This window comes from Lithobates pipiens, unplaced genomic scaffold (genome assembly GCF_037356315.1).
Source record: "Lithobates pipiens isolate NorthernLeopardFrog02 unplaced genomic scaffold, aLitPip1_a1.2 Scaffold_22, whole genome shotgun sequence".
Lineage (NCBI taxonomy): Eukaryota > Metazoa > Chordata > Amphibia > Anura > Ranidae > Lithobates > Lithobates pipiens.
The window spans coordinates 287,961,909-287,975,912 of NW_027507784.1; the positions used below are offsets into that span (position 1 = coordinate 287,961,909).

The 14,004-nt window shown below is 44.7% G+C and overlaps 1 protein-coding gene across 3 annotated transcripts in view; it reads left to right on the forward strand.

The window, feature by feature from the left end:
* The window catches only part of LOC143924717 (kinesin-like protein KIF19), a 109,593-nt gene that overhangs the window by 75,902 nt on the left and 19,687 nt on the right, over positions 1–14,004 (forward strand). For 2 of the 3 annotated variants that reach the window (XM_077449143.1, XM_077449145.1), the window contains 2 exons: positions 118–221; positions 10,854–11,005. In XM_077449143.1, the coding sequence (XP_077305269.1) occupies positions 118–221; positions 10,854–11,005 (256 nt within the window). The remainder of the gene's footprint in view (positions 1–117; positions 222–10,853; positions 11,006–14,004) is intronic. The other variant, XM_077449144.1, reaches the window with a different exon arrangement.

The following is a 14,004-nucleotide window of genomic DNA, read 5'->3' on the forward strand; positions in this document are numbered from 1 at the left end:
ATTCATATCTACACATGGAAAGATTAATTCAGGATGTGGATCAGCTCTTAAGATATGTTTATCACTGTTTACATTTGCTTCTTGTCTCATCTGTCTTTGTTAATTTGTTTATTTCAGATGAGAAGGTCCATGATCCAGAGCTTCTACATCTGCATGAAATGGATCATGTGAAAATAAAGCAGATGGAGGAGCAAAAGTCTCTGCTTCTAAGTAGATTTAAGGTAAAGTGCAATTGAAGAACAATAACAATTGTACTAGTTTAAAATTAAACTCAAAATTCCTTCCCCATCTACTGTCACTTAAAAGGATTAAAGCTGGCCATACATTATATACCTCTCTTATTCAATTTCCTTTCCTCTAGATTTACCTTCAACTATGTAGTACAAGGGCCTGCCTGATCGCATACACAGGGGTTGATTTACTAAAGGCAAATCCAGTCTGCCCTACAAGTGCACTTGGAAGTGCAGTCGCTGTAGATCGCTGTAGATCTGAGGGTAAGCTCTGAAATGAGGTGAAGCTCTGCTGATTTTATCATCCAATCACATGCAAACAAAAATGCTGTTTTTTATTTTCCTTGCATGTCCCCCTCAGATCTACAGGGTCTGCACTTTCAAGTGCACTTGCAGTGCAAAGTGGAGTTGCCTTTAGTAAATAACCCCCAAAGTGTTTAGGTTTGACCTCATATTATATGATTTTGGTAAGTCCAAAGAAAAATTATATAATATATGGCCAGCCTTAGTAAACTTTTTGTAACACCGCCCCCTTGGAGACTGCTTGAATTTACCTGTTCATCTGCATCGCTGTGACCCTGTAAACATTCCAACCCAAATAACACTCAGACATGGGTTCAGACATCATTGCAGCACCTTTAAGTAATAAGTCAACTCTCAATACGTCTAATATAACGAACTCTCAACTCTCAATATATTCTATTAACGTTTACTGGAATACTTCAGATAAGATATCGTTGTACAAAGGGGATAATGATTCCACAGCAGAGTGATTCCTCCGGTACGCCAGTTAAGACAATTGGCAGACAACAGGATGCTATATACACATATGTACAATAGAGGACATAACCTGAAAGAATAAGCAAAGTTAACCACTTCCCGACCGGCGCACGGCAATGTACGTCGGCAGAATGGCACGGGCAGGCAAATGGGCGTACCTGTACGTCCCTTTAAATTTTCCGCCCTACCATCCCGAGGCATGCTCGCGTGCCGATCGGGACCCCCGTGAGTCCGGTCGCGGGTCCCGCGGACTCGATCGCCGTGGGCATACCCGCGATCGCCTCACGGGGCGGCTGAACTAGGAGATGCCGTTGTAAACAGCATCTCCTAGTTCTGCCTAGCAACAATTGATGCTGATCTCTGCTCCATGTGATGGAAGCAGAGATCAGTGTTCACTAAAAGAAAGCCCAGCCCCCAACAGTTAGTAACACGCCCCTAGGAACACTTAACCCCTACACTGCCACCCCTGGTTAACCCCTTCACTGCCAGTATCATTTACACAGGAATCACTGCATTTGTATAGCAGTGATTGCTGTATAAATGACAATGGTCCCAAAAAGGTGTCAAAAATGTCCGATGTGTCTGCCATAATGTCGCAGTCACAATAAAAATCGCTGATTTCTGCCATTACTAGTAAAAAAAAATTATTAACTAAAATGCCATAAAACTATCCCCTATTTTGTAAATGCTATAACTTTTTCGCAAGCCAATCAATAATTACCAAAAATATGTAGAAGAATACCTATCGGCCGAAACGGAGGGAAAACATTTTTTTTATAGATTTTTGGGGGATATTTATTATAACAAAAAGTAAAAAATAATGTGTTTTTTTCAAAATTGTCGCTCTATTTTTGTTTATAGTGCAAAAAATAAAAACCGCAGGGGTGATCAAATACCACCAAAAGAAAGCTCTATTTGTGGGAAAATAAAGGACATCAATTTTGTTTGGGAGCCACGTCGCATGACCGCGCAATTGTCAGTTAAAACGAAGCAGTGCCGAATCGCAAAAAGTGGTCTGGTCTTAAGTCAGCAAAATGGTCCGGGGCTGAAGTGGTTAAGCAGCAATTCTGACAATTCTACTAGAAAGAGAAACCCAGGCCGGTGCAGTGAAGTGTTCCCAAAGTACAGCAAGCTGTCTGTCCCAGTAAAACCATGACAAGGCCGACCAATAGCCTTCCAGATAGCGACTCCCGAATGGACATCCTGGATGTGGACCCGCTTGTGATGATCACTCAAATGCTGAGCACGAAGCGTGGGTTGCTGTATGGTCGAGTTGATGCTGGTCAGATGTCCGATGAACAGTAGGCAGGACCGAACCCCCTTCTCGGTCAGGCAGGAATGTTGTACACCGCGTGGTAGACCGCAACCTCCCTCTCCCAGCACGGAGAGATCCCTCACACACTAGGCTTGGGAAGAAGAGTCGATGGGGCTGAAGTGGTTAAAGACAGTATATTTTCCCTTAAAAAAACATTAGCAGTTGTAAAGAATTACAGTGAAAACATTTGGTTTTATTCACTTTTGGGTTAACAAGATTCAAGTATACCTCTATTGTTATAATCAGTTCATATATGGGCAAGGTCAGATAACAGAAAATTTCTTATCAAATACTTACCGGAATTTTCCTGATGGAATCCATGGCAGCCTATGTATGGGTTAATCACGCCTCTCATACCTCATAGGACCCCTCTCCCATAAATCTTTGCTTTCAGCCAGAAGCTACATTCAGTAACTTAGCCTGGTTAAAGAAAAAAAAGGTTTAATTGGCACCATTAACAGACAGAATATGTAAATCAAAATTAACAGAAGACAACAAGGCCAGTTCTATGCAGTAGTGCGCCATGAACGTATTAATTGAAGACCATGAGGCCACTTTGCAAATCACTTCTGGAAGACTTGTTGGGAAGCTGCCTATGATGTAGAAACGAGCCCGCAGCTCGTTTATACATTGTTTGTACAGACTGTTTGTTTGTGAGTATCTTTTAAACTTTTAAAATAAAAATAAACCTGTTGAAGCACTTTACACTATGGAGTATCCTTCCTCCATCTCTGCTTAAACCCATGCATATGCCACATCACGGAGGAACCCTGACTGTAATACCGCAGAGGAAATCCCCTTAAAGGGACCATAACATTGGTCAGGACCTGGGAACCCCACACTAAAGGGAAAATTCCGCTAAAGGATCCCAAAGCTCTCTATATATACGCTGTTACCTTACAGCGGTAAGGTAAGGGGACATTCATTACTGGTATATACGGAACCACAAAGTTTATATCCCCTTCCACCAGCACCACTACCCTTCCTATTGCAACATTTCCACATTGTTTTGAAGGATCACACCCTGTGCGATTTTGGGAATAATCGCAGCACTTTGCACCTGAAACAGACTGTTGTCTGATACACTTATATTTTTTGTCACCTGATTCGTTTATGTTTGAAGGTTTGCCTATGCGCACCACAGCAGAACACCTGCACTGTATGCGATTTCTAGGATCGCAACACACTGCACTTTGAATGTTATATTGTGTTTTTTCCTTTTTTTTTTTTTCCATTACTTTACGTTTTGATGTTGTAGATTCTATACCAATAGTAACGAGTATTATTGTTTAATCAGCCACAGAGGCACAGTAGAACACTTGCACTTTATGCGATTTCACGATCGCAACACGCTGCACTTTGGATTTTATATTATTTTTCACTATTTTATGTATTTATGTTGAAGATTATTAGTTGAAATGAGTGTTGTTGTTTAAATTAGCCACACAGGCACACCTTTTTATCATACCTGTATTGTTTGCTGCATATCCCCTTATTGTGGATTTTATATATCGCTTTTACCAATAGATACACTTTCCTTACGTACAGCACACCACTACCTTTCCTATTCACTATTCCCCGGGGTTCAGATATTTCCCTTCCAGTGTGTGCAGCAGTACCTTATCTCCCTCTATTTCCTTGACGTGGCGCAGGAATAACTTCTTTTTACTATGATGTAGAAACACTCCTGGTTGAATGAGCGGAGGTGCCAAACTCTTAGCCTTTTAGACCCACTGAATGGCCTGAACAATCCATGCTGCGATAGATCTGGAAAAAGCACGCAAGCCTTTGGTTCTCCCATTGAAGAGAATGAACAGATGCTCAGACTGGCGAAAAGGAGCTGTGGCTTCTAAATACTGTTTCAGAGCTTCTCCAACATCTAGAGGGTGAATACTAGAGTCCTCATCCAACCTGAACGTTGGAAGAGCAATCTCCTGATTCTCGTGAAAGACAGAGGATACTTTGGGGTTTGAACCCAGCATAGGAATTAAAACTACCCGATCAGGGAAAAATGCTAGGAATGTCTCCTTGTATCCTAGAGAGCCAATTTCACTTTTAGAGAAAGTTCATTGATAGAAAACGAATCCATGTGTTGCATCTCTCTTCCTGGGAAGAAAACCAGGACAAGAGGAAGATCCCACATGAAAAATCTCGGCTTTTTCTGAGGTATGAGCCTTATTGCACCTCTGAAGACCTGCCTAGTAAGAGGGTGTCTATTCCAGGATATGCCTATGAAGGCAGAAATTGCAGAAACTTGAACCCGTAAGCAGCTGACTCACAAGGAAAGATCCAGGCCCATTTGTAGAAAGCCTAGGATATCCTGTATCTTTGGGTTGTTGCAGGAACATTCAGTGGTGGAAACGTAGATCTTTTGGTAGACTTTGTTGGTACCTGCTCTTCTGGCATTCAGCAACATAGAGTTAGCCCTGCTTGGACAACCTAGAGCCTCCAGCCTTCCCCTCTCAAAAACCAAGCCAGCAGGTGCAGATGGGTCAGGCATGGATGTAGAGTTGTCCCTTGCGACAAGAGATCTGGCGTGGAGGGCAGAGGAACCGGGTCCCGGAAGCTGATATGCATCATTAGAGAAACCATGGCCTGTTTGCCCAGTACGGGACTATTGCCACTATCTCTGCTTCTTCCCACCTGAGTCTCGACAGGAAGCGGAGAATGACAGGAACCGGGGGAAAGCATAGGCCCTGTGGAATCTCCACTGGTCTATCAGGGCATCCACACTGAAGGCCTGGGGACAACATCATCTCGTGTAGTACCTCTTCTGTTTGAAATTGCACAGGGAGGCAAACAGGTCCCCCTCTGGTATGATTCCCAGTGTCAGGACCCAAATGAAGACCTCTGTGGGGAGAGCCCATTCGTTGTTGTCCAGCGATACTCTCGAGTCTGCCTGGACGTTCTGGACTCCAGGGAGATAGACAGCTGTCAATTTTGCCAAGTTCACCTGGGCTCAGGACATGATCGGCTCTACTTCCTTCAGCAGGGAGAGACTGGGAGTACCTCCCTGCCTCTTGATGTATGAGACTGCTGTTGTGTTGTCCAGTCTTAAGAGAACTGAGGCTCCCGCCTTCAAGTGGTGAAATGCTTGTAGAGCGCAAAAAACCCTGCCCAGAGCTCCAGAACATTTGAAACTATCCCTCGGGATAGAAACTCCATTTGCCTTGGGCTACTTCTGCCAGGCAGGGAGCACCCCAGCCTCTGTTGCTGGCATCCATTGTGACTGTAATCTAGGAGACATGTGCTATGGAGTGGCAGTTGAGGAGATTCTTCCACTGCAGCCACCAAGGAAGGATCTCCCGCATGGAAGGAGTTATCCGGCCGGAATGATCTCAGGACCTCGGATCCCACTGTCGCAGGAAACCCTTCTGGAAGGGCTGCATCTTCCACTGTGCCCATTTTACCAAAGGTGCTGTGGCCACCATGGTGCCGATGACCTTCAGACACTGTGAGGTCCTGAGAAGAAGACATTGTGAGACAAATTCTGTCCCGAATCACCGGAATTTTCTCCATGGGCAAGGAGATGGTTCTCTTCAGTGTGTCGAATTGAGCCCCAAGGAATATCAGGGACTGTGTCGGTTCTAGGTGGCTCTTTTCCCTGTTCATCAGCCAACCAAACTCGGTCAGAGTGGAGATGACCTGAGATTGATGGATTAACAGCTGCTCTCTGTCTCGAAAAAGTAACAGCAGGTCATCCAGATAGTGATGCAGACGGATACCTCTGATCCTGATTAGTGCCACGACAGCCAAGAAGAGCTTTGAAAATACCTGAGGCAAGGTTGTAAACCCCAAAGGGAGACAGGTAAATTGGGGGCACTCTTTACGCCTATGGAAAGAGTGCCATGGAAAGGTTTTGTCACAGTAAGCACTGTGTAAATATGGATTAGGCTCCCTCCTGAGGTGGTTCTGGCCAGCTCAGTAGATTGCTTTAAGAAAGGCCTGTATTCTTTCCTAAATGTACATAATATAACTGGGCACTAACATTTATAGATTAAGTTGATCCAGGGAAAATCTGATTGCCTCTCTGGGATCAGGAAGGAATTTCTTCCCCTGCTGTAGCAAATTGGATCATGCTTTACTGGGGTTTTTCACCTTCCTCTAGAGCAGGGGTAGGGAACCTCGGCTCTCCAGCTGTTTTGAAACTACAAATCCCATCATGCCTCTGCCTCTAGCAGTCATGCTAGGGTCTTGCAATGTCTCATGGGAGTTGTAGTTTCAAAACAGCTGGAGAGCCAAGGTTCCCTACCCCTGCTCTAGAGCAACTGTGGGTATAGGATTGTGTATATGGGATTGTATGATATTTTTATTTATTTATTTTTATGGTTGAACTAGATGGACTTGTGTCTTTTTTCAACCTGATTTACTATGTAACTATATATAATATATGTAACTATTGTGGTCCTAGGAGGAGGACAAAAAAAGGAACACATCTGGCTCGGAGCAAAGATTTATAGGAGAGGAGCTGTGAGAGGTGGGATTAACCCATGGAGTCTGTCAGGAAAAGTAAATCACGCTCTCTATTTGTCCTAGTGATTATTGTCACAGTTCACTGCAAGAACAAAAAGGCGCAAATACTTGGGACAGAAGTCAATAGAACCCAATATAAGTACACAAAGGATGACTTGTCCTTGGACCTAAAAGCCAAATAGGGAGAATCTGTAAAAACATATGCACATGTCTACAAACATCTAATGAAATCTAGGATGATCCTGAACATTACTGTCTTGATACCTAAAACAGTCCTTGAAAGTCACTTCACATTGGTGACAAAGCTTTTGGATAATATTAGGATACGAGAAGTGAAGGGAAATCTCCTCAATAGGACACACATGGCAAAATCCTGAAAGGGATTTTCCTCTTCCCTACTACGTATATTCAGAAACAAAAATAATTAAATGTGGGCTTCAGGTATACTTTTGATCATCAGAACCCTAGCCCAAATCTAAACCAAACCTACTGATTGTTCACAATTATATATTTTCAGCAAAAAAATTTGCAAACTTTTAAAATGTTTTAAGACCTAGCAGTGTATAAAGCTAAGTGTGGTTAAATTTCTCAATGATATATATTATGTTTATATTGCTTACAAGGCCCATTACAATTATCCAGTATTTTCCCCTGTAATATGAGCAATATGTAACATGTTAATCTACTTAGCTGGCCTCTTAATCAATGCTGTTACAGTGAAAATAGGATGAGAATTGCTTAGGCATGCTGAAAATATTACTGAATAGGGTGTGATTATAGAACTGTACTCCAAACTGTACTCATCATTAAGAATGTTGCTTGGCTACATCTGGATTTAATAGTTTATGAATCATAAAACCCTGCAGGTTATAAAAAAGTCAAAAATGTATAATAAGAAAATAATTATGTTTTTTTATGTGGTACTTGCCTTTGAGTCCATTCACACAGGGGCAACATGACTTCCAACGCGACTTTTGGAGGCAACTTGGACACGACTTGACAGCGCGACTTGGAGTGACTTACAACACGACTTTAAGTCGCCCCAGGCCAGGCGACTTTGGCCGTGGCCAATCAGAGAATAATCAGCTCTCGAGGGGGAACTCCACACCAGATTTTAAATAAAAAACCCGCATGGGTTCCCCCTCCGGGAGCATACCAGGCCCTTAGGTCTGGTATGGATTTTAAGGGGAACCCCCCCACGCCGAAAAAACGGCGTGGGGGTCCCCCCAGAATCCATACCAGACCCTTATCCGAGCACGCAGCCTGGCCGGTCAGGAAAGGGGGTGGGGACGAGTGAGCGCCCCCCCTCCTGAACCGTATCAGGCCTCATGCCCTCAACATGGGGGATGGGTGCTTTGGGGAAGGGGCGGCCTGTGGCCCCCCCACCCCAAAGCACCTTGTCCCCATGTTGATGAGGACAAGGACAACCCTGGCTGTTGGTTGTCGGGCTCTGCGGGAGGGGGTCTTATCGGAATCCGGGAGCCCCCTTTAATAAGGGGACCCCAGATCCCGGCCCCCCACCCTATGTGAATGAGTAAGGGGTACATCGTACCCCTACTCATTCACCTATGCAAAAAAAAGTGTAAATTAAAAAAAAAAATACAACACAGGTTTTTAAAGTAATTTATTAATCAGCTCTGGGGGTCTTCTTCCAACTTCGAGGGTCTTCTTCCGACTTCTCCGCTATGTTCAGCCTTTTCTCCCGGTGTCCTTCCTCTTCTCCCGCTCTCTGGCATCGTCTCCTGCTCTCCGGGGTCTTCTCCCGGGCTCCTCCACTATCTTCTTGCAGCTCTTATACTAGTGGAGGAGCCCGGTCTCCTCCGTCCTTTTTCCCTCTTCTTTCTTCTTCCGATGTTGACACAACGCTCTCTCCCGCTGAAATACGGTGTGCGACGCGCACGGCAACTTATATAGGCATGGGGCATGGTCACCGGGTGATTTCACACTGTGACCCCGCCCCTTATGAAGTCACAGTCCCAGCATGCCCAGCACTTGATCTACAATAAAAATATTATTTAAATTTGATTAACTTTCCTCCCATATGTGTTCACTTCTGCGCAAAGTAGCTGTCTTTTTCTTCCATAGCGGAGATTCTTCTTGGAAGAAATCTTTTTTTTTAAGGGAGTTTACCCCTTTACTTTCTCACCCCATGTGAACAACAAATACTAGACCCTAGATGAGTTTTTACCCCCTTGCGGTCATTCATTTTATTAATTATACAGATTTGCTGTAAATCAGTTGATTATACTATTCAATGGACAGTCCATTAAAGTAAAGACAAGCAACTGGTACCTGTATGGTGCTGCAACTAGGATCCCAAATAACAGAACACAGACAACTGATAGGAGCAGGGCAGCCATCAGAAATTTTGGGGCCCCTTACACAGCTTTAGACCTGGGCCCCGGGGCCTGACCATCAACATTCCTCAGGGCCCGCCCACTGGCCATCCCACCGAATCCACCCACTGGCCATCCCCTGAGTCCTTTGATGCACCCACTTTTATTTTAACACTATTTTAATGCTGGACATAGATGGCGATGCATTGTGGAGAGGGATGGATGGATGGTGCTGGGCATGGATGGGGATGCATGGTGGAAAAGGATAGATGGATGGTGCTGGGTGGGAATGGGGATGCATTGTGTAGAGGGATGGATGGATGGTGCTGGGAGGGGATGGGGATGCATGGTGGAGAGGGATGGATGGTGCTGGATGGGGATGCATGGTGGAGAGGAATGGATGGATGGTGCTGGGTGGGGATGGGGGTGCATGGTGGAGAGGGATGGATGGATGCTGCTGAGTGGGGGTGCATGGTGGAGAGGGATGGATGGATGATGGTGGGTGGGGATGGGGGTGCATGGTGGAGAGGGATGGATGGGGGTGCATGGTGGGGAATGGGGGTGCATGGTGGAGAGGGATGGATGGTGCTGGGTGGGGATGGGGGTGCATGGTGGAGAGGGATGGATGGTGCTGGGTGGAGATAGGGGTGCATGGTGGAGAGGGATGGATGGTGCTGGGTGGAAATGAAGATGATTAAGTTGAATTGTGGAAAATGGATGAGGATGACTGAGTGGGGATGAGTTACATAATGAAGAGGTTCTAAATAATGTAACTAATTTCCACCCAGAGTCATCCTCATCCATTTTCCATAATTCAAGTAAATCATGTCATCTTGTTAGCACATGGGGCACAGCAGCACGCACACAGCTTTTCTAACTTACCCTCCATGCTGCTCTCAATGCATGCACCAGATAGGGCTAGGGCCACTGCGCTGACGAACTGACCACACCTCCTGATCTTCTCCCGGCCAATCACTGTGTAAACTAGCTCAGCAGCAGCAGCCAGCCGGTGTTCTGTAAAAAACTGTCCAGCTATCGGATAGTGTCTGCCCCGTACTGCGCAGGCGCAGCGCTTGCGCAGTACGGAGGAGGAGAAGGAGAAACTGAAAGTCTCTTAAGAAGAACAGCGCCTGCGCACTGAGTCCAGGTGCAAGCCCCACCATCCAAGTGGACATATGGTTGCACATAGTAAGAGGGCCCCTCGCCACGCTTCGGGCACGGCCTTGCTTCGTTCGGCTATTTTTTATTCTAACTCTATGTCCACTTGGGTGGTGGGGCTTGAACTACAGGGTACAGGGTGGACACTATCTGATGGGGGACACTATTCGAGGGAAGGAAGGGGAACCGAGCTAGTGCTGGTGCTAGTCAGAAAGGCGGCGACATGGGGAGGGCGAGCAGTGAAAGAAGGTTTCTTTATAGCGGCTGGGCGCCTCAGTTGATAGTAGGTAGAGCGGGCCCTGGCCAACCGGGCCCCTTGGGACTCTCAGGCCCCTTACTTCAGTACTGCCTGTACCCCCCTGATGGCAGCCCTGGATAGGAGGGTAAGCTCTGATCTGAGGTGTGATATTGACTTATGATATAAAGGAATGGGGGGGGGGGGGGTTTACATATAATTTTATTTGAAATTTAAATTGCAAATGTTTATTTCTGAATGACTTTAGTGAATTCGCAAAATTAGCATGCCTCTGAAAAATGACAGAAATGTTTCATCTTTTGCAGCATGATATCTTAGAAAATGGAATGGTACCTGAGACATTTGGGGCTGTTCGTCTGCATCTGGACATTGAACAGATTGATAGAGCAATCACTGACAATAGGAAGAACAATGCAATCCACACAAGATTAACCCTTTCTAGTCCTAATTTAGACAGGTAGTGCAATGGTGAACATTTCTTACTTTTCTTAAATGTAACTCGGAGCTGTGTTGTAAAATAATACATTTTTCTCGGACATGCTGCATATTTCAGTAGTTCTCAGCATTGTCTGAGTTTCTCCGTCTTTGACAATATCTGCCCATTTGTGGTGAGTTTAGGCTATGTGGCCCATAGAATGTAGAATTTTGTGTTAGTGTAGTGTTTTTGGAGGAAAGAATGTCAGTGTTGTCTCAGAGTTACCAGTCAGCTTTTTGTAGTCACAGAAATGGAAGATGAAAGGATTGCTGTTAAGAATTGTTGGGTACTACACAATGGGGGTTATTTACGAAAGGAAAAACCACTTTGCACTACAAGTGCAAACTACAAGTGCAAAATGCACTTGAAATTTCACTGAAAGTGCACTTGGAAGTGCAGTCGCTGTAGATCGGGGGGGGGGGGCAAGCAAGGAAAATAAAAAACAGAATTTTAGCTTGTACATGATTGGATGATAAAATCAGCAGAGCTTCCCCTCATTTCAGATCTACCCCTCAGATTTACAGCGGCTGCGCTTCCAAGTGCACTTCCAGTGCAATTTCAACAAGTGCAAAGTGGATTTGCCTTTCCTAAATAACCCCCAATGGCAGAGATTTACTAAAACTGGGGCACTCAGACACTGGGACAGCTTTGCATAGTAGCCAATCAGCTTCTAACTTCAGCTTGTTTATTTAAGCTTTGACTATAAAATCTGGAAGCTGATAGGTGCTGCACCAGATATTGCAGTTTTAGTAAATCCCCTCAATATGTTCATTATTAGCCTTTCCCAGTACATGGCTCAGCACTACAATGTTTCCTCTTCCTGCCGCTGCCATAAAAACATATAAAAAGTCATGATAATAGTGTTTGTGGGGTAAGCTAATGACAAGGGAACTGGAGAAGTTTTAGGGGTCAATTCACTAAGAGATAAATACTGCATACATTTTTTGAGTTAAAATAACTCATGGTATTTATCTTAAAAACAGCCAATTCACTAAAAAACATGCGTTATTAACGGAATGCGTTAAATATTTATGTTTTGAGATATTTATCACTTCAATTTTGTGTTATTTTTGGCGTTGTTTTTTCCCAATTTTTTATTTTTTGCAGACTAATACTAAAGATTTTACAGCAATATTGTGAAACTATAAAAACATTCAAGGGTGCTTTCATTCACAAAACGATCTCCCTCTCATGAAATATTACAATTTATTTTCATTCCTGAGCTCAGGGGAGAACATTTTCACACTGATACATTGTTATCATTAGAGTTCCTCTAATTGTTATTTTTTACACTTCTAAAATACCACCAGCAAACACCAGGTGAAAGAATTATGAATGAGTGTGTATTTTTTACTGAATTGACTTTAAAGAGGGATTGCACCAAAAAAAAAAAAATATTAAAAGCCAGCAGCTATAAATACTACAGCTGCTGACTTTTAATAAATGGACACTCACCTGTCCCGGGTTCCAGCGATGCCGGCAGCCGAGGCCGATCGATCGCTCGGCCCTCGGCTGCTGCCGCCACCATTCTAGGTGAGGGAATCAGGAAGTGAAGCGAATCGGCTTCACTTCCCGGTTCCCTACTGCGCATGCGCGAGTCGCGCAGCGCAATAGGAATTCTCCGCGCTGTCACTGGGACCCGTGTGTGTCCCAGCAGACAGCGCGGCAGGACAGGAAATGGCGTAGACTCCCACGGGAGTCTATGCCCGGAAGTGGGTGTAAATACCTGTCTTTGACAGGTATCTCCACCCCCCTCCCCCCTGAAAGGTGCCAATTGTGACACCGGAGGGGGGGAGGGATCCGATCAGCGGAGGTTCCACTTTAGGGTGGAACCCCGCTTTAAAGTGGTTGTTAAACTACTTTCACTATTTCTTATGATCCTCTCTGTGTCCTAATGACAGGTGCTCCTGTCGGTGTATAAAAAAAAAAAGAAAAAAGCCTTCTTTACCGTATTTAAGATCGTTTCCTGGTTGGCTCTCTCCTCTGCCCAGCTGACAGCTGCAGCGGGCGGGACCGAGATTTCTATGCTGGCGTCGGGACAAGAGGAGGAGAAAAGCGAGCTGGCTGCTCACGTGATTGCTGGAAAATGCTTTGAAATATGGTAAAGAAGGCATTTTTTTAATAACACACAGGAGCACTTGTCATTAGGAGACAGAGAGGAATATAGAGGACAATAAAAGTTATTTTAGCAGCAGGAGGGGAGGGGGCGGGCGCAGACAGGCAGGAAGGGGGGAGAGCACAGAGGAGGACAGAGTAGAGAGCAGATGACAGAGGCACGTAAACTGACCACGGTGTCAGGGCTCAGCAGCCATGATAAACCATGGTCAGTTTACAGGGGGGAGGGCATAGCCAGGCAGGATCAGCCAGGTATTTCAGGTGATAGAAAGGGCCAGATTACACAGCACAAGCACTGTGCTGTATAACATGCTTTAAAGGAGCAAGATCTTTATTTTTTTGGGTTAACAAACACTTTAATGATTTATCTCCTGTTTTTAATTGCGGTATTTATCTCACTATTTTAACAAATGTGTGGCATTTACCTCACATTTGATATTTTACTTTGATGAATTGACTGACTTCTATTATCTCATGCGATATTCCCGAAAAATGGGTCACATGACCTTCATATCGCATGCAGTAACCGTTAGTGAATTGACCCCTTAGTCCCTTTGAGTCTATATAAAGAACTGTGAGTTGCTAAGGGTCATGAGAGATGGGCCTGGCTTTAAGTTCTGTATTAGGGCCTTTAGGGCAGGACTGGCGCCTTTGACTACTATCCCCACCCAAGCTTCTCACAGTCTATTCACATTTGGGGGCAGACATCAGGGCAGGTTTATTCATATGGTATTTTGCTTCAAGGCCCTCCACTGGCTTGAACTTTAATTCTGAGTATAGTGATGTCAAAGCATGGTTGTAACTGCATCGCTTTTTATGACCCTGAGCATTGGAGGACATCCATATAGGAAAATATGATTGAGCCT